The sequence below is a fragment of the Stegodyphus dumicola genome, chromosome 2 (assembly GCF_044657685.1).
Source record: "Stegodyphus dumicola isolate Sdum_Otavi_A_Nest chromosome 2, ASM4465768v1".
NCBI lineage: Eukaryota > Metazoa > Arthropoda > Arachnida > Araneae > Eresidae > Stegodyphus > Stegodyphus dumicola.
In genome coordinates, this window is record NC_140769.1 from 124,842,386 (window position 1) to 124,862,121 (window position 19,736).

Below are 19,736 nucleotides of genomic sequence, written 5' to 3' on the forward strand. Positions count from 1 at the left end.
TAAAGGAATTTTGCTCGCAATTCGTCCCGATTTTGTCTCTAGGAAACGTAATAAATTCATGAAATATCCTATTGATTGCTGTTCCTGCGTTCTGAGTAATGCATGAGGAATTTGGATTTGAAATTTGAAGTGCAGGAGAATATTTTTAAGCGAAGGATATACGATATTAGAATTGAAATTCTGGTGAGTTTAGGTATAAAATGGATCGATCAAAATATTACGCATTCATGTAATATATTTACATTCCATTTTTGAATGTGTAATCTGGAACTGTTGTTGCAGCATTTTACTAACCTATCACAACTCAATTTTAAGAGAACGTACAACGTATCAGTTCTGGAATGACTGAATTTGAGGAATACGAGTAGTGTGTAGCGGATTTCAATCCTACTTATGAAATATGATGTTTTAATAGCGCTTAAGAATTTATACCCCATATTACTGCTTTTTACCACTGAACGACCACGAAATAAATTCTTTCCAAACTCCTGAAACGCTCATTCTTTCACGAATTTCTGCTTAAAAGAAATTTCTGAAACTTAAAAAATAGACTGGCAGAAATTTATGAGTTTCATACTTAAATGAAATAATTAAGACGCATTGTACTAAAATTTTTGATCAACAGAAAAATATCTATTCATGCAAGATCAGAGTTTCAAAAATTATTATTACAAAAATGTAATGCTGGGGTATCAGGTAAGTTCAAACGCGTATATTAGTAGTTCAGCACTAGCAATAAATATTATCAGGGAATCTACTTAACCTAATCATGACATATTTGAAGAGAAAAATGTGCAGGCATTTTTTAATCCAAATTAAAAGCTCTGCACAGTGTATGTGTAGATTATATATAAGTAATATTAAATTCATGTTGCACAACGTAAATCCTAAAGGTCAGTCATGATTTCCCATGATTCGTATTGTGTTACATAAAGTTCGATGCGCACGTACACACACACACATATATATATACATACACTGGTGTGCAAAAATTAAGGACGAGACGGTTTTTTCAATATAACTTTGTACAAAAGCTTTCCAAATCAACACATTTAATACCGTAAGATCCCCAATACGTAAGGACATGAGTAATGTAAGCAACATTTACTAAAAGAGAAATCAGAGGGATAAAAAGAAGCTTTATTGAAAAAGGAGCATGGAGCGCAATGCTACTGAAGGCCGAAACATCCCTGTGATGGGTGTCCAGCAAGAAACATCCGGTCTTTAATAGGGGATATGATCTCCCCTGACTGCTAGGCAGGTTTCACAGCGTCTGCCCATGCTGAGAATGAGGGTGTCAATGAGTTGTTGAGGCATTGCTGCCCATTGGTCTTGCAGCGCCAATCGAAGCTCCGGAATCGTTACTGGTGGTAAGGTATGAGCTGCCAAGCGTCTGCCTAGAAAATCCCATACATGCTCGATGGGATTGAGATCGTGCCAGCCAATCCATACGTTCAATATCCTCACTCTCTAAGAGCTGTTCGGCAGCTACTGTGCGATGACATGGTGCATTGTCGTCCATGAAAAGGAACTGCGGACCCATAGCGCCTCTAAAAGACGCACATATGGAAGAAGAATCTCGTTACAATAATGGGTCCCGTTGACTGAACCTGCGTCGAAGATCTGAAGGTCTGTACGACTACCAAGCATGATACCTCCCCAAACAAGAACACCGCCACCTCCATACCTGTTCCTTTCAATGATGTTCGAGGAATGATTGTGGCTTTCCCGCTCTCTCCAGATGAGTATGCGATGAGAATCGCTACTCAGACTGAATCTGCTCTCATCTGTAAAGAGTACTCGTCCCCATTCATTGTCTCTCCAATTCCGGTGTTCCCGGCACCACAGAGAAAGCCTTCTCCGATGGGCAGGCGTTAGAGGTACACACCGTACAGGGCGTCGTGCAAACAGACCACCACCGTGCAGTCTTCTGGCCACGGTAAAACGCGATATCGGTCGTCCAGTCGCCTGTGTCGTCTGTCTAGCGATTTCTCCCGCTGTCTGCCGCCTGTTTCTTCTGGCCTGTAAGGTAATATACCGGTCCTCTGCGGGTGTGGTTTCTCGTGGACGACCACTACTAAATCCCCGGATAGCTGTTCCTGTAGTTTGAAATTGTCTCCAAAGTCGTGAAACGATGCTGTGAGCAATTCTGAACTCTGCAGCCACACTTGTCACACTGCGGCCTTCCTCCAACTTCCCAATGATTCGACCTTGAGTAAAAGCATCCAGATGTCGTCTAACAGATTGATTATTCGCCATTTCTCGCTAAAGCAGCAACTCGGTATGATTTTAACTGCTATACGGCGTGCAATATCTTTGCCAGAATTACTAATCTTACACCGACAACATGCTTTATACTACTCAGACACTCCCCCATTACGTATACCTGCATATGTGCGCATGTGCTACCGTACATCACCTTACTTAATCTTCTGATTGGTCTTTCTGTCCGCTCTGCCTCTTCGTTCAGCTGATATGCTAATTTTTCGACTTCGTCCTTAATTTTTGCACACCAGTGTATATATATATTGTTACGAATTTGGTATTTAAAAAGCTAATGTTAGTTCAATTATAAATTAAATGGTTTTATTTCTCGCGCAGTGCAGCGCGTGACGAATATTAAAAGAAAGCTAAGCAGGAAAATTGAAAATACTAGAGCGCGTGCATTAAATAAATAAATATCTCTTTTTGATTTCGAGAAAGTACTGGAAAATTCTAGCGCGTGATTTTAAAATCTTATAAAAGGAGGAAAACATCTCAGTTTGCAGTAGTTGCTTAGTTTTTGTTGTTGCTTAGAAAACTGCTCTTGTTGATTGTAGCGAATTCGCGGATTAGCGTTCTTTAGCTGTTTTGAATTACGTTCTATTGGACATTTGACTAGTTAAAAGATAACTACTGTGAGATATTGTAATACTGCATGATAATTTGAGAAAATTTAAGCATTTTTGTTGTGATAATAATAAATTTTTGTTCATTTCTTATCGGACTTGTGCATTCATTTCATAACGAACTCGTACACACGCAACAATTTTTGGTGTCAGAAGTGGGATTTGAATGCCAATAACAAGAGCGATGGAAGAGCAAATAAGGCAGTTGATCTTAGCCTTTGCCTCGTTGAAAGAAGATATGAAATCTAATCAGGAAAGGATTGAAGCGGGACAAGAATCCGTTAAGGAAGAGATGAAGGCCATTTAAGCTGGTCAATTAACTTTTAAAGACGAAATAAAAGCCGTACAAATAAAGATTGAAGAAAGTCAATGCGAAATGAAAAGAGAAATTTCCTGCATAATAGAAACCAAATTCGATGCTATGGAAGGCAGAATAGATGTGGTTGAAAATAAAGTTGGGCAAATTGAAGAAAAAGTTTCTTCCGTAAAAATTCAAATTGAAGAAAGAGTTTCTTCGGTGAAAGAAGAAATAGAAGAAAGAGTTTCTTCTGTAAAAGACCATATAGAAGAGCGAGTTTCTGCCGTCGAGCAACAAATTGATAATAGGGTTTCAGCCGTTGCGAAAGAAGTTGACACTTTAAGGAAGAGCATAGCGAACGAAAGAAGCAATTCTGAGGGTTTTAAATTCTTACCGATGCCTGCTCGTCCATCTCTGAAGCTATCCACATATGATGGGAAGACATCCTGGCAAGTGTATAAAACACAATTTTGTATCGTTTCGGATGCGAATGGATGGGATTCCCAAACTAAGGCCAGTCATCTCGCCGCTTCTCTGAGAGCAGACGCAGCGGATATCCTGCAGACGCTTCCAGAAAACCAAAGACTTGACTTCGAAGCTTTATCCGGCGCATTGGAGCTGCGCTATGGCGAGAAATGTTTAAAAGACTACAGCAGATTTCAATTAAAATCCCGTCAACAGAAGCCCACCGAATCGCTTCAGGAGCTCGCCACGGATGTTGAAAGGCTGTCACATCACGCCTTTTCGGAGTGCCCGACAGAAACAAGGGAAATCCTGTCCCTGCAATATTTCATCGATGGCATCCGGGATCAAGAAATACAGAAGGCTCTACGAATGGCAGATGTAAAGGATGTAAAAAGTGCTCTGTTGTACGCCGTGAAATTGGAGGCAGCCCAGCATGCAACTCTTAGAGATCGCTACCCAGTCAGAGCTGTGCGAGTCCACGACCCAGGGGACCAATTGATGGCTCGTTTAGATGATTTATCCAGACAAGTCGATGCTTTGATACGGAGTAGCAGTGAGAACAAAGTGGCTGTAAGATGTTGGAAATGTGGTTCTGAAGGTCACCTACGACGGCATTGCAGAACACCCCAGGGCACGGATAATAAAACGGCTGAGTTGACAAGACCAGTGAATGCTTTAAGACGGAATAGTGGTGAAACGAAACCGACCCTAAAGTGCTGGAATTGCGGTGTTGAAGGCCACCTACGAAGGAACTGCAGAACTCCCCAGAGCACGGAAAATAAGGCATACGATTTAAACAGACAATTAAATGCCACGGGAAGGAAAAGGACTGACAAGAAACCAAAGTGCTGGAACTGTGGAGCTGAAGGCCACGTACGAAAGAATTGCAGAACACCCCAGGGTACGAAAATTGAGACAATTTCTGAGCAACGACGCAGGAAACAAATTAATGACCATATCAAGGAACGGAGGTTGCCAGATAATGAAAAACCCTGTTTTAAAGCGCTTAAGATCTCTATAGTGAGTGGCAACAATAACGGACTGTCCATCAATGGGAATATCGATGGAGTTCCTTGCAATATGATCATTGACACAGGAGCTAATGTTACCATCATTAGGAAAGATTTAGCTGAAGAGTTTAAAGATAAACTTATTTGGACGCCATCCTGTGTTACCCTTCAGACTGCGTCTGGTGACAAGATCGACATAACTGGGAAGTTAAACGTAAACATCACGTTTGGAAGTGCAGCCTACCATCACACGCCATATGTGGCGGATATTACAGATCCATGCATACTCGGATTGGACTTTTTAAGGAAATACAATTTTTCCTTAGATTTCAAAAACAATAAGCTGCTTTCAGCAACTGATGGCATGACTATCCATCCTCAAAAGGGATCCTCGCGTGGAAATGTCGACGCCTTGTCCGAAAGGTCGAGCTCGGGAAGCTGCCGAAATCATACCAGGGTCGAAAATAAAAGCAAGACTACCAGCTAATCTCCATCCCAGAAGCTCTTCGGTCGAGACCTTCGTCTGCCTTGTGACCGCCTGTTTAGTCGCCCTACGGATGCGCCTTCAACGCCTGAGGAACACATCCAAGATGCCCAGGCCCGGTTTGAGGGGATGCACCGTTCTGCACGAAAGCGAGTCAACTTGGCGACGGAGAAAATGAAGACCAGATGCCACACAAGAGCTACTAGACATAGATCCAACAAAGAAGGCAAGGTGTGGTTGTGGAACCCGATTCAACGAAAAGGACTGAGTCCTAAATTACAGTCACCTTCGGATGGTCCATATACAGTGCTGAACACGAATGACGTCGTGGTTCGGATCCGTGAGTCTTCGAACTCTTACGACAGGTTAGCTCATTACTATGGCCATAGTACGTAATGTAAATAATTGTAAATAGTATAAGACCATGGTCCTTTTTGTTTTTAAATGTATATTTGATTTGATTTGTATTTAGTATTTGATTTGCATTTAGTATTTGATTTGTATTTGATAGCATTTGATTTGTATTTGATAGCATTTGATTTGTTTTATTTATTGCATTTATTGTTCATTATTGTAATGTAATGCTTATTAATGCATGTATGCCACAGTTGTAAGTTTAGCTTCCTGTCCATGGATTGTACTGCCCGGGACGTGCAGTCCTTGGGAAGGGGGCAGTGTTACGAATTTGGTATTTAAAAAGCTAATGTTAGTTCAATTATAAATTAAATGGTTTTATTTCTCGCGCAGTGCAGCGCGTGACGAATATTAAAAGAAAGCTAAGCAGGAAAATTGAAAATACAAGAGCGCGTGCATTAAATAAATAAATATCTCTTTTTGATTTCGAGAAAGTACTGGAAAATTCTAGCGCGTGATTTTAAAATCTTATAAAAGGAGGAAAACATCTCAGTTTGCAGTAGTTGCTTAGTTTTTGTTGTTGCTTAGAAAACTGCTCTTGTTGATTGTAGCGAATTCGCGGATTAGCGTTCTTTAGCTGTTTTGAATTACGTTCTATTAGACATTTGAGTAGTTAAACGATAACTACTGTGAGATATTGTAATACTGCATGATAATTTGAGAAAATTTAAGCATTTTTGCTGTGATAATAATAAATTTTTGTTCATTTCTCATCGGACTTGTGCATTCATTTCATAACGAACTCGTACACACGCAACAATATATATATATGTAATAATAAAAGCAAAGGAAAAAAGCCGGAGCAGTGTCGATGCGTGCTTAGATCCATATTGAAGAAGAATTTTGATTGCGTAGTATTTGAAGAACTTGGCAGTCGAGGCAGTTTTAATTCCATTTTTATTTCCAATTGATATTTGTGGCCACAATCACCTGGCACTCTAGTCGTGCCTTTCCACAGAAGATTTACATTTTTGATATTGTTGGGATAGCAAGCAAGCCAGCGAAATTACATCTTAGCACAGTAGAGAGCAAAACTGAAGTGCGTAGTTATGAAAGATGGAAGCATGCGAAGGGAAAAGTTTTGGTTTACAATTCGGTGATTGGTCGTCAAGAGGCATCTGGTATTAACGGTTACGTAAGATCGCATGATTAATTTGAATGACGCTATGCAGATAAGTTATTACATATATATATATATCCATAGCTACCTCAGAATATGGATTAATCTGTTACAGATCCTTTGTATAATATGTTTTGTACTGTATGACAAATTCCAAACAAACTTTTCCAGTAAGAAGCGAAGAAGAAATAATTGATCCTTTTTTTTTACCTTCTGCACCATTAAGAAAGGTCGCGCGTATTTCCTAGATACGCTATTATAAAATATAAATTTTCCAGAGCAAAAATATTAAAATTATTTTGTAAATAGTTAAATGTTAATAAGTACAATTGAGTTAAACAATATTAACTTTAAATTAAGGAAAATAAAATAAGTATAAAACACTAAAACAATATAAAAAGGACTAAAGGCTTACCAAACTAACTTGAAAGTAAAACAAAATGAAACTGCCAATATTTCAACTGAAATTTTATATTTTTAATCAGTAAATGGAAAAAACACATTAAATATTACATAAAAAATCAATTTCAAAATCACTTAATTGCATCGCTGTAGTCTGAACAAATATGTTTATAGTGCTCTAGACAAATGAATTTTAAACAAATATCACAGCTGAACCTCGGAATTCTAGTGCGCTTGTCATTTTGGCACGGTGTGCATCTTTTCTCCCCTGAAGTCATTTCTTCAACAACACCTAATTCTGGTTTTCATTTTTTTTTTTTATTTTCACAATTTTATTTTCAGCTCACTTTGAAGAGAGGTAGGGCTTCTTCTTTCAAAGTTTTCCTTCATAATAGCATATACTAGTTTTCGCCGATATTGCTTTCTAAGTAATTTTTCACTAATATTCTTTGAATGAATTATGTAGCTGTTGACTGCTGCTATACTCAGCTTAGAGAAGAAAACTACAAGAGGTCAACGTCTGGTGTTTCTGGCAACATTGCAGGAAGCACTAGAGGAAGGCGTTTGTCCACTGTATCCACACCTCCTTTGGTACGGTTGTAAAATGTGATAATCTCAGGCCTTTTTCGGTCCTGGATATCTTCATCTATTGCTACGTCATCATGAAGACATGAAATCAATATGACGTTTCTATAACGTCTTGGTACATAGGAGAGAAGTGTCATATTTTTTCTAAATCCAAAAAGACTCTTATTTGGTTCCCGATTTTTCCTCAGCTTGAACTGATCCGGAATTTGAGAAAGAAGAGCGATCATGTGACCTCCTCACCCTGAGTCACGTAACTAACGCCTACTCTGGAGGATCCTAAGTACTTTGGCAAAATGCTAGCCAAGGTTGCGTTTAGCGACGAAATACTATATTATTATAACCGCGTTTAACACTAAAATACAGACGCAGTTGGTGAAATATATATGGTTCTTAAAACGCACTGCACATGACATTATACTAGTTGTTTTCCGTTATCCAGAGCAAAAGCAGTTTTTCAGCATGTTCTAATGTCTTTGATCTTTGCTTAATAAGCGATCTCGCCCCATCGGCAATGCTTGCAGTCATAGAGGCCTTTTTTTCTAGGCACAGGGTATGCAATAGCCAGGTGCTCACCTATGCCTTTCACACTTTTCAACAGTCTCTTTTATCACTTCCACTGGTGATCCTACAAATTTTATTCATTTCTTTTTTCTTCTCATTAGCTTTCCTAAAACTTGCTGTTAATGAATTTCCAAACAAATTACGGAGGAATACAAAATCACGAGAAAATTAAGAGTTATAACTCGAGTTGTTTACCGAAAAGTAGCAACAGGCATATTGAAGCTCATGGGGAATCGAAGCTTTGTCTAGAAAGATGCAAATAATTGTAGTGAGCGCAGTTGTGAGTCATTGAACTCGAGTCATATTCCTCGTGCTGCATACAATCGTTCTCCATAGAGTTTATTTATATATATATATAATGTAGATATGTGCATATATATATACACTCTTTTGCCAAAAGATCGAAGCATCATGAAGGAACTGGTTGTTTTGTATGAAATTGAATATGTGTATAGCTCATACACAGATAATAAAACAATTAAAAAATCAAGGTCATAGTACCTGTTCATGGCTCACGATCACCCATTGAGTGCTCAAATTAGTAGTTGGTCGAACCGTCCTTGGCTGCAATGCATGTTTGAATTCGTCGAGGCAAGGAATGGTAGAGGTTTCTAATGCTATTCTGCAACACATTCTTCCAGACATTCATCCGTTGTCGCTCCAGATTTGCGATATTCTGTGGTGCCCGAATCTGGTGGCCTACCATGTCCTACACATGCTCGATTGATGAAAGGTCTGGTGAACGTGTTGGAAAAGGAAGAATATCAACCTCGAGGAGACAGTCTAGAGATATGCGAGCGGTATGTGATATAGCATTATCTTGTTGGAAAGTCACCCCAGGATGACGTCTCATGAAGGATAATGCAACCGGGCACTGGATGGTATCAACATATCGTTGATCTCTTAAAGATGTACGAAGGATGACCTGCTGTCATAAGAAATAGCACCGCACGCCGTCACAGCAGGGGTTATGGCTTTATGCCTTTGTAAATCAAAGGCTGATTGAAACCGCTGACTTCGTCCTCTCCAGACACGAACACGATGGTCATTTTCATCAAGAGTGAAGCGGGATTAATCGCTGAACACTATACGGTGCCAGTCTAATGGCAGCCATAATGATCAGCTGCAACACGACTCCGCCGATGTTGTGGGGTCAAAGGCCAACGTCTTAAAGACTTCTGTAAGCGTAACCCCGCCTCAGACAAGCGCCGTGAGATGGTGGACGGTACCATGGGAGGTATAGACGTGGCTGCAGTGCGTTGAATAGTCGACAATGATACCGTTGGGGCGATTCGGGCCTGGAGAACAATCATCCTATCATGCCTCGCATTTGTGCTCCTTGACCTATCAGAGCCTTCATTTCGCTGACAATTTCCTTGTAGCAGCTATTGCTGCCAAAATCTTTGCCCAGCACTGTGTGTTCGCTGCAGGTGGCCGCCTATTATGACCACCCAGCTTCACGCAACCGCACAATGCGACCACGTTCGCAGTCGTTTAGTTGTCTGTAAGGTCTTCATTATCGCCGTAATAGCACCTTTAGGTGCTTCTTTACGGAATTACAATGGCAACAGAAAAAGATAAATTTCCCCCCTCTGTTACTGGTTTTATACTTTGCGAATTGCGCACTAGAAATGCGCGCTATGATCGCAATTACTTACCATTTGCCTTGAAACTTTTATAATTCGCATGCTCGATCAAGATGTTTTTGCATACTAAATTTCGTCACGATCGCAAAAGTCCTTCTTGGTGCTTCGACATTTTTTGCAAGGTAAGTATGTGTATAATAATTTAGATGTTGATAACATTTTTATATGTTAACTATAACAGCCAGTCATGAAGACTAGATGCAGTCGTGAAAGACTGGACACTTTCTATTCTTGAGAAGATATTTTTGATAGAGAGACATCTAAATTGGCACAAAAAGCGCAAATTTATTTCGATAGTTTCATTGGTATGTTTTACATTTTGAAAACAGGAATTACAGCAAATAGCAACTTTGCAAAATAGATAAGCTAATCGAAAACTATAAATGCAAAATATTAAGGCCTGGTTCAAACTGAATCTATTTCGGTTCTTCGTCCTTTTGACGATTAATTTACATTGCAGTTCCAGACTCCTAATATTGTGATTCGTTGAAACGTTATACAATTGCTTGAGTAATTAATGTTTAACACGAATTCTGTGAGAGCTATTAATTTTAAACTGATGGAATTTAGTGATATTTATAAACCTTTGCGGCGCGCTATCCGTTAACGTCGGAATTTCAACAAAAAAAGTTGCATGCAGTCTATTTAGTCCTAAAGGAGTATGCAGGTAGAATTTTATAAAAAATTACACTTGCCGTTTTAATTCTGTGGGTGTTCCATGAGGTGGAACACTGCGCCGCCAGAGCAGTGTTCTGCTGCTCTGGCGACTAAGCGAGCATTGCAGTGAAGCACGAAAATGAGTAGAAGCGTTTGTATAAGAATGAAAAACTCTGTATTATGGCTGTATACATTGTTTCTAGGATATACACAATATTCTTGAATATATACGGATAAATGAGATAAATATCTATATACACAAGTCCTATATACAAAAATATTTACAAATTTTCCTATTTCTTAGCTTCGTGAAATTGTTAAAGGAAAATCACACCTTTCTGATGGAAGCACAAACCAACTACGATTAAAATAATTAACTACGATTAATATTAATAATAAAGGAAAAATAAACCTATAATATATACATACACGAAAAATATCTACTCAATTATTGAAAATAAAGAGGAATGAGACTAAAAAAGCGACAGCAAAAAATTCGCGCAAGTCTAAGTAAAGATGAGTCAAGCTACTAATAAAATCCCCGCCTAAAAACTACTCCCAAAAAATTCGAGATGCCAATATTAAGGCTTTCATAGCACAAAACACACCTCACCCCTCAATACTGCTTTGTTTGAATTCATTCCCCCCAAAAAACAACGGAAACAGAAGACGTAAACAACGGATGTTCTCTCCTAAGCACAGATGTTCTGATTCGTAACAGCATGAGATCGCTAAAGGCGCAGAGTTCCCGCTAATGGAACACCCGGTTTTATTCAATGATTCTGCGTATGGTTTTTCTATGAAAGATTAAAGAAAAATATAGAACAAATAATTTGGAGTACAGCCAGCAAAATTATGCCTAATTTTTTTCCAAATAAAATTTTTTTATATCATTACAAAAATAGAGAAAATTACTTAAAAAAAATGGATTTTATAACACGTAATAAGTGAAAATTCTGTGTCTCCTTGTGATATGCTGCTATCTACTGTTTAGAAAGAAAAGTTCAAAGTATATTATAAAGGCATTTTTATCTATTTACGGTTGAATTTAAAGGTTTGAGAAGCGATTAAATTTGGGTGTTCCATGCAGTGGAACACTGAGACACAAAGGGATAGAAAGCAAATTACTGTTTGCAGAATGGAAAGGGAAATCTCTAAATTAGTTATTAAATTGAAAAGACTATTGTAAATAAATTTAGTACCTTACCTATTTTTCAATCTTACGTAAATAAAAATACACTGCCCTGCAAATGTTAAGGAACAGCAAGTTTTCTGGCTCTAGTTCGAGAATAAAACAACATAGAAACAGGAAATTTACAGGACATGTTCACTAAACAGTTCTTTAATGAATGCAACATAGAATGTTTCTAAAGTTCAGCCACAAACATGAATTACAAAAAAAAAATTGCACTCTTGGCAGAGAAATCCGGTCTTTTTGAGGAAAAATGGGGTGATAAACATTTTAAAAACGGGTTCTAATAACGTATGTATCCGCCCCTAGCTGCAATATATTGACAGTAGCAATCAATTAAATTATGGGTCAGTGAAATGGGAAGCAACGACCAGACAAGGCCTGATCCTTGTTCGAGCTCGTCTAACGATCTTGGAGAAGGACTTATAGGAGTAACCAACCTGTCTTCCAATGTAGTTCCAAAGACGCTCTATCGGATTCATGTCTAGAGATTGAGCTGGCTATTTCATCCGCTCCGTACCGTCACCCTCAAAATATCTTTAGAAACCGGATCTCGGTGCGGCCGTACATTTTCGTCCATCAGAAGAAATCCAGGACCAATAGCAGCGGCATATTGATCAAGGATCTCGTTTCGATATCTCATACCGGTCAAAGTTTCCCCATGGAACACATGCAGGTCAGTGTGACTACAAAGAGAGAGATCCCAGCCCAAACCATTATTCCGCCACCCTTGGATCTATCTTTCCACAATGTGAGATTGGTTGTATTTGGTGTGTTCCCTCCAGATCAGCTGACGACCTGAATTATTTTCCAATGTGAGTTCTTGCCCAACGTAAAAGAGCACCTTTGTGTCCTCGGGTCAATGGGATACAAACAACTGGTCGTCTTGTATACAGACTTGTATTGCACAGGCGTCGGCGCACTGTAATAGCTGAGATTCTTACTCCTGCTGCCACTGAATGATCTGCCATGAGCTGCGGCACAGAAATGTTGTTCATCCTTCTGCCTGAAAGAGCTAAATAATGGTCACCAGCAGGTTTTGCAACTCTAGGTCTGCCTGAAACATGTTTCTAGACACAGAATCATAGGATGCAAACTGATTCCATTTCCAGTTGCCCACACTAGAATGAGACTGAGACGTCTAGCAGCATTAGCTTGTGACATCCCCATTTCCATCCCTCAGATCGCCCGCGACCTCAACGAATCTTTTAAATGAATTCTCTTGGATATTTCCGCGTAACTATTATAACAATTGAAGGTCAACAATCATGAAAAAAATTAGAATTTTTTTCATTTTTTCTCCAACTTCTATATAAGTATTCATTTCTATAAAATAAAAGCGGTGGCTATTATTTTTGCATAAACTTTCTTAAACTTCGTTACTGTCATGCATTTGAACTTAATCGTTACTGTCATTTTTGTAATGGTGAGTTTTGAAAAATATGTTGTTCCCTAATTTTTGGAGAGCAGTGTATTATATACAGCAAATAGTAATGAAGAGAATAATCACTACGTTATAGAATGAAAAGTTAACAATCAGGCTACGGCATCAAGGAGACGTTATTCAATAATATTATACACAATTTGCATGCAATATAATTGCAATGACAATAATTTTCAGATGAGCATGTGGATGCTGCATACACAATTGGGTGAACGACGATTTTTTAAGAACGATTGGCAGTTCTTGGACATCCAGAGATCCCTTTTATTTAAGTACATATTTTTGGAAAATATATAACATAGCAGCACATTCACAGATTTAAAAAAAAAATCATAGAACTGCTATTAACTATAGAGTAAAACCAGGGTACATGACTGCACAACACAGCGATAAGCTAGAGAAAATATGTAGAGAACCACGTTGAATTTATACCAGGATAGAAAAGTTACGGTTCTGAGATTTTCTATTGATTAATTAAAGGTTCTGTTTCCAAAATTTAACATTATTATACGGAAGAAGACTCTTTAATACTTTCATTTAAAATATAAGTATTTCTACACTGAGTACATGCAATCAAGGTCGGGATTAATCGGCCATGCAGAAACACTAATGTTTGATGTTTCTCACGTGACTGCTACTCAAAGATATCAGTCAGAAGATGGATGCTAAAAAGTGCGCTGGTGTTACACAGCACGTTTGTGAAAATGACTTTTTTCAACGTGAAAACGGGCGTGGGACACACGCCTGTTTACCTATGTTAAACACCAGGCGTCCCCGTCCTCCATCACCTGTCACCTGGTGTTACACAGCCGAAACGTTTGTGAAAATGACTTTTTTCAACATGAAAAGTAGGTACCTTCATTGAGATGCCATCAGCATTATACGTACGTACTTCTCTGCATATAATACCTCTGTTGTACTGATCAGAACACAAAACCGTCTTTTTACCATTTTTAGTTCATTTTCTGTATTAATCTCGATTTATTCAGATAAAAATCAAATATGTCACTGATATTTTAATATTTTTAAATGTTTAGTCTGTAAAATTCCGATTTGCTTGAAATATTTAATTTAATAAATAAATTATAATACGTCTTTTCTTTTTCAAAATATGAATTTTAGTGGAAAACGTTATGGCTAGAAACAACTCATAGTATACTAAACATCCTGTTTTAAAAACATAGCTTCAAAAGGCATTTAATAGGGAGAAAAATGTGATCAATGCATTACGTTTAAATTTAAACTAGAAATAAGATATCCCTATAAACGGATTAAAACATATCATGCTTTTATAATCACACATCATTACAGCATACTTAGAATCCCAAACGCAAAATCAAGAAATGCTATTTTTCTAAAGGCACTGTAAAGCTTTGTCAAGAAAGGAAAAGAAAATATTTCTCTGAATATATCCATAACAAGAAACCGATGTAACTTCTTGTTTCTATGAATTCTTGATAGAAGCTGTCAGAAGTAGATACACATAAGAAAAGTCTCACATTCGACATTTCTGCGATTTTTTTTTTTTTCGCTTTTCAACCTAAAATCAGATGTCAAAAGAATGTCGTAAGGGATACGAAACCTGAGTATTCAGTAGTATAAGTAGAGTGTAACGTGTATTCTAATACGCTTTTTTATTATTCTTTCAAAGGCATCGAATAATATTTATTAAAAAAAGATAAACAATTTTCATATAATAACTTTGCTAAACAAATACCATTTGTTTAAGTTACTATAAGTTTTGTTAGATTTCGGCATTTTGAAATACATTTAACATGTCTAAGCTTAATAGTAAAGCAATTTATATCAATATCTTTTTATTTAATTGACACTTCATTTTCTTTTGCAGATACATCATTTACAGAAGATGAGAAATCCATGAAAAGTAATGTATTGTTTTGATGTTTTACTATTAAATGAGTATTGCACGTATTTAAATATGTATAAGTGATTATAAGGTAATATGTGCATAAAATGTTGCCTTCTCGAATAAATGAATCTAGAATGCAGATGTTCATAGAAAATATGTCGATATTTTTTTTTTTTTTTTTTTTTTTTTTTTTTTTTTTTTGTTGTTTTTTTGGAACCAGGTAAAATATAATATTTCCTCACTGCTGATTTGCTGGGATGACTAAAATTTTATTTCTTTGATTTTTAAGAAGATATTAAATTCGATTGCTACGCTACCGTTCGAAAGTTAAGAAGCCGGCTTATTTTACTGCAAGAGGTTTGAATCAAGTAAAAGAGAATTATGAAAAATGATTTCAGTGTTGATCATACGATAACTTGTTGTTAAAAATGTTCTGCATTTGATATATTTGTGGAAAATATTAATTGTGACAATCAGATAGCACAGGATTAATGATTTATTGAGAAAATATTACTTTAAATTTGTACAGAAAAAAAAAAACATTGTATATGGCATAGATTTCGACAAAAAACTCAATCGATTTCGAGGGCAACTTCAACGCATTTTCAGTTTGTGAAAAAGAAATTTTTGTTATTGTTTTCTTGAACTTATTTGACTTGCCAGAATCTCTAAAATGATCCATCCCGAGGTTTACAACCATCATCGCGAGAAAATCTATTTCCGTCTTTCGTAATGCTACATCATTTTGTTTCCCCTTTCGAACTTTATGTTGCAAGTTCTCTATATTTTTAAGCGTTAGGATAATTCTAACAACGTTATCATCTTCTTCTTCATCTTCAATATTTCCCACATGCAGAAGTCTATATTTCGAATGGGCGACATTGACAGGAAAAGTGATACGATAAGCGTTGCACCTAGCAAGCACGAGGCAGAGTCTCAGAAAAGAATCAAAACACTTGGTGAGAGCTAGGCAGGAACGTATAAGAAATGCAATCTGCAAAGGCGAAGGTTCCTTCCCGAATGATGCCCAGGTGAGGATATTGCTACATAGATACGTGTCCCTTTGAGCAATGATTGATTGGATGCATTCTGTTCTTTCAGCTTGATCGTGAAAGTATTGTTCAGCTACACTATATTTTAATAATGAAAAAAACATGTGGACTTTTTTTCCCTCGGGGTGGGAAAAATAGTAGATACCCGCAATTGTAATTTAAGGGTAATCATATCAAACTTGGTGAAACTACGAAATATCTAGGAATTATTTTTGATTGCAAATTAAGTTTTGCAGAACATTTTAAGCATATACATAGAATCACTGATAACATTTTAAAATGCTGTAAGTATAGTTTTAGTGCTGATACTTTGAATAGAAAGAGTTCCACCTTAAGAGAGATATTTAGAAATGTGATCATCCCTAAAATATTTTATGGAATCGGAGCTTGGGGCTGCCGTGCGGACGAGGTACTTAGGATTAGAATGAAATTGGACACCCTGCAGAGAGGCTGGATGCTTACCGTTGCAAGAACCGTTTCGACTGACGTTGCCTGCGTCCTTGCAGATGTTCCGCCCCTCTCGAGTTTACTGCAAGAAGTTTCTATTAGCTAATAAAATTATTAGAGATAACGAAATTGGACGACAGTACTCACAAGTAAGGCCTTTCAACAAGAGAATGAGATTATTATTCACCCAATGACACGATTTGGATTATTTTATGATTTTGAGTTTCTTCTGGTGGCGAAAAAGACGTTTTACAGATGGTTCTGGAATTGATGGGGGAGTGGGTAGCGCTGAGCGCTGTGGTAATTTATTTTCATAGAGTGGAGATAGCCAGTGGGAAAATAAAACTTAAACTTCGGAATTCGGTTTACCAAGTAGAACTATACACATTGACAGAGTCTTAGAATTGGATTAATAAAAAATAACATTTCGATGTTTTATAAATATTTTTACTGATGCCCTATCTGCGCTTCAGGCACTCGCCCAACCAGATCATAAAAATCGACTGCTTAATGAAATAAGATTTGTTAAAAAAGTATAAAAGAAAACATATTGTTAAATTACACTGGATAAAAGTAATCAGCGGAATTGTCGGAAATGAAGGAGCGGACAGCCTTGCTGAAATGGCGCAACTTGGGGATAGGACCGATAATTTTCATATCCAAGATTCCAGAAAAAAGACTATTGCTGAAATGGAAAACCGGATTTATACAGAATGGAATTTTTGTTGGGAATTCTCGTATAAGAAAAAAAGAGTTAATCTACAGAATAATGATAAATGCTTAATTTGGGATAAGTTTGGGCACGCCAGGCACTTCGTCGATGAATGTACGCTTACCCGGAGTGCAAGAGAGAAATATAGAAATAATTTTAAGGAAGATTTTAAAAAGAACTATTCAAATTTGAAAGATTTTGCAGAGACAATAATGAAGATTATAAGTACGAACATAGATAGAATTGGAATTAGGCACTGAACCTCAGATTTTGGACTTTATATGTTTTTTCTGATATTTTTTTTTCTCTATCCAGTCCCATTTTTTGATCATACGGCCGGCTTGTTCCGGCTAGGACGATCGGGGCTGCGTCCTTATAATAATAATAATAATAATAATAATAATAATATCATGTGAGGAATGATGTCTATTAAAACAAAGTAATCAATAATTACGCCGGCATATAGCTTGAAAATTAACCGATGATATATTTTGTATTTGACTGAGCTTAAATCAATTCTTGTCCAAAATGATGATAGCCCCTATAAATAATCACATTTAGTAATGCTCGACTGACTATGTTGAGCTTCTTTGCCTTCTTTACATCACATTACGACGTGAATCCCATTGTACGTAGTGCTACTGCAATGCGTTCTACATGATATGGTCTTTTGCCCAATTCTTTCGCTAGCACCGTATAAGTAATGTGGCGTTTGACAAAATAATTCACTCATTTGACTGCATGAATTATTATACTCTCCTCATAGTAAAATCTTCTTACGGTTAAAAATAGATCAACAATAAGGTGAGTTTTTTTTAATTTTTTTATAACGTTGCCTTTTTTTTTCCAATGGTTAGGCAAAAAGTTACAAAGAATTAAAATCTTATAAACAACGTTACAAATAGAACTGCCAACATAAAAACCGAAGTCATTGCCTAAAGAGCGGCGTTCTTACTTTCCAGTGCCTAGGCTCTTCTGTTAGACCAAGAAGAGCCCATATAGGAGAAAGTGGGCAACTTTTAAAATAAAAGTTTCAGCGTTACAGGTGACCGTAGTTTGTTATCCTTCACTCATATTATTACAAATTGAATTTAGTGTAATAACTTGTTTAACGCGCAAAGAAAATAAACTTATTAAATCGAGAATTATTCAGATATAGATATGCTTCATGTGGATTCATATCCAAATTGCAAACAAACTTGTTAAGTTATTCAAGTAAACTTATATAGTTATTTTTGATAAAAATGTTTATTTTCATTTTATACAAATAATTAATTAATTTTCATGAGTACATTAAGAAAACGTAGCTAAATATGAAATCTTTTGTGGAGAATTTATTCTTTTACCTTTAATCTTCTAATCTTTTGTGAGGAATTTAATCTTTTATGGAGAATTCCATGAAGTAAGAAATTAAATCATAAAACAAGAGAAATTTTAAAAGAAACGACAGTAATAATTGCAGATATCCGTGGGGTACATCCAATTTGCAAATAGTGATACTCATTTGATGATATTAAAAATATAACACCATTAATATCTGCGTACATATATGTTGAACAAGGGAAAAGTAAAGACAGATACAACAGAGTACATACATTATGTACGCACATAACACATAACATTAAAATTATTTTATTTTAGATTATTTATATTATTAAATAATCGCGAATTCTTGAAAGTAATTACAGTTCTATTTAAATTATTTGTTGGATTTAATAATTATGATGCGAACATATTTGTAATATTGCCTTGAAAGCTCTTTAAGCTTTGGTCTCTTTTACTGTTGCATTGCTTTAAGAAACTTCATAGAAGGTAACATAAAATACCTCACAATGTTTTTAACCTAATGTTCTTAATGCATTATGACATGTTTTTTTTTTCGAATGTGACAAAATTGTGTAATTAGCAGTTAATTAATGTCAATATCAATAACCATTTTTTGAGACAAAGACTAAAACATATACGAGTATAATTTTATTCCATAACTTTGAAAAAGGCCTATATGTTCTTGATATCTATGAACGTTTAATTATCGTTGCAAGTATAAATTAGAAGGCGGGGTGATAATTCATGTATTTCTGAATAAAACAATTTTTTGCTTTCGAGGCTGAAAGGAAAGCCAATCGCTTATTTCATTCTTTTATGGAAAAGAAGATGAAAAAAATACTTTAAAATGTTTTAGTAATGAATTAAAGTGACACGCACTGCAAATAGTAAATATATGCAAATTAAAATTATAAGCCGAGTTACATACCCCAAAATATTAAGTCTTAGATATTAATGAAAAGTTATGAAAATCAACACTTTAAATTGCTTCTTAAAAGTACTCGAGAATTTCATATATTTTTTAAATTTGGTTTTATAAATGCAGATTATTAAATAACTGCGCTTTTATTTAACATATTTTTTCCAAACAACACGCTAGTACTTATCTCTTGTCGTTATAATAATTTTATGCAAAACGACACTCTGTTTGACATATAGGC

At 36.4% G+C, this 19,736-nt stretch overlaps 1 protein-coding gene across 2 annotated transcripts in view; it reads left to right on the forward strand.

The window, feature by feature from the left end:
* Positions 1 to 19,736, forward strand: part of LOC118193323 (lachesin-like) — a 521,719-nt gene that overhangs the window by 355,223 nt on the left and 146,760 nt on the right. For both annotated transcript variants that reach the window (XM_085811101.1, XM_085811102.1), the window contains one exon: positions 15,019 to 15,054. In XM_085811101.1, the coding sequence (XP_085667227.1) occupies positions 15,019 to 15,054 (36 nt within the window). The remainder of the gene's footprint in view (positions 1 to 15,018; positions 15,055 to 19,736) is intronic.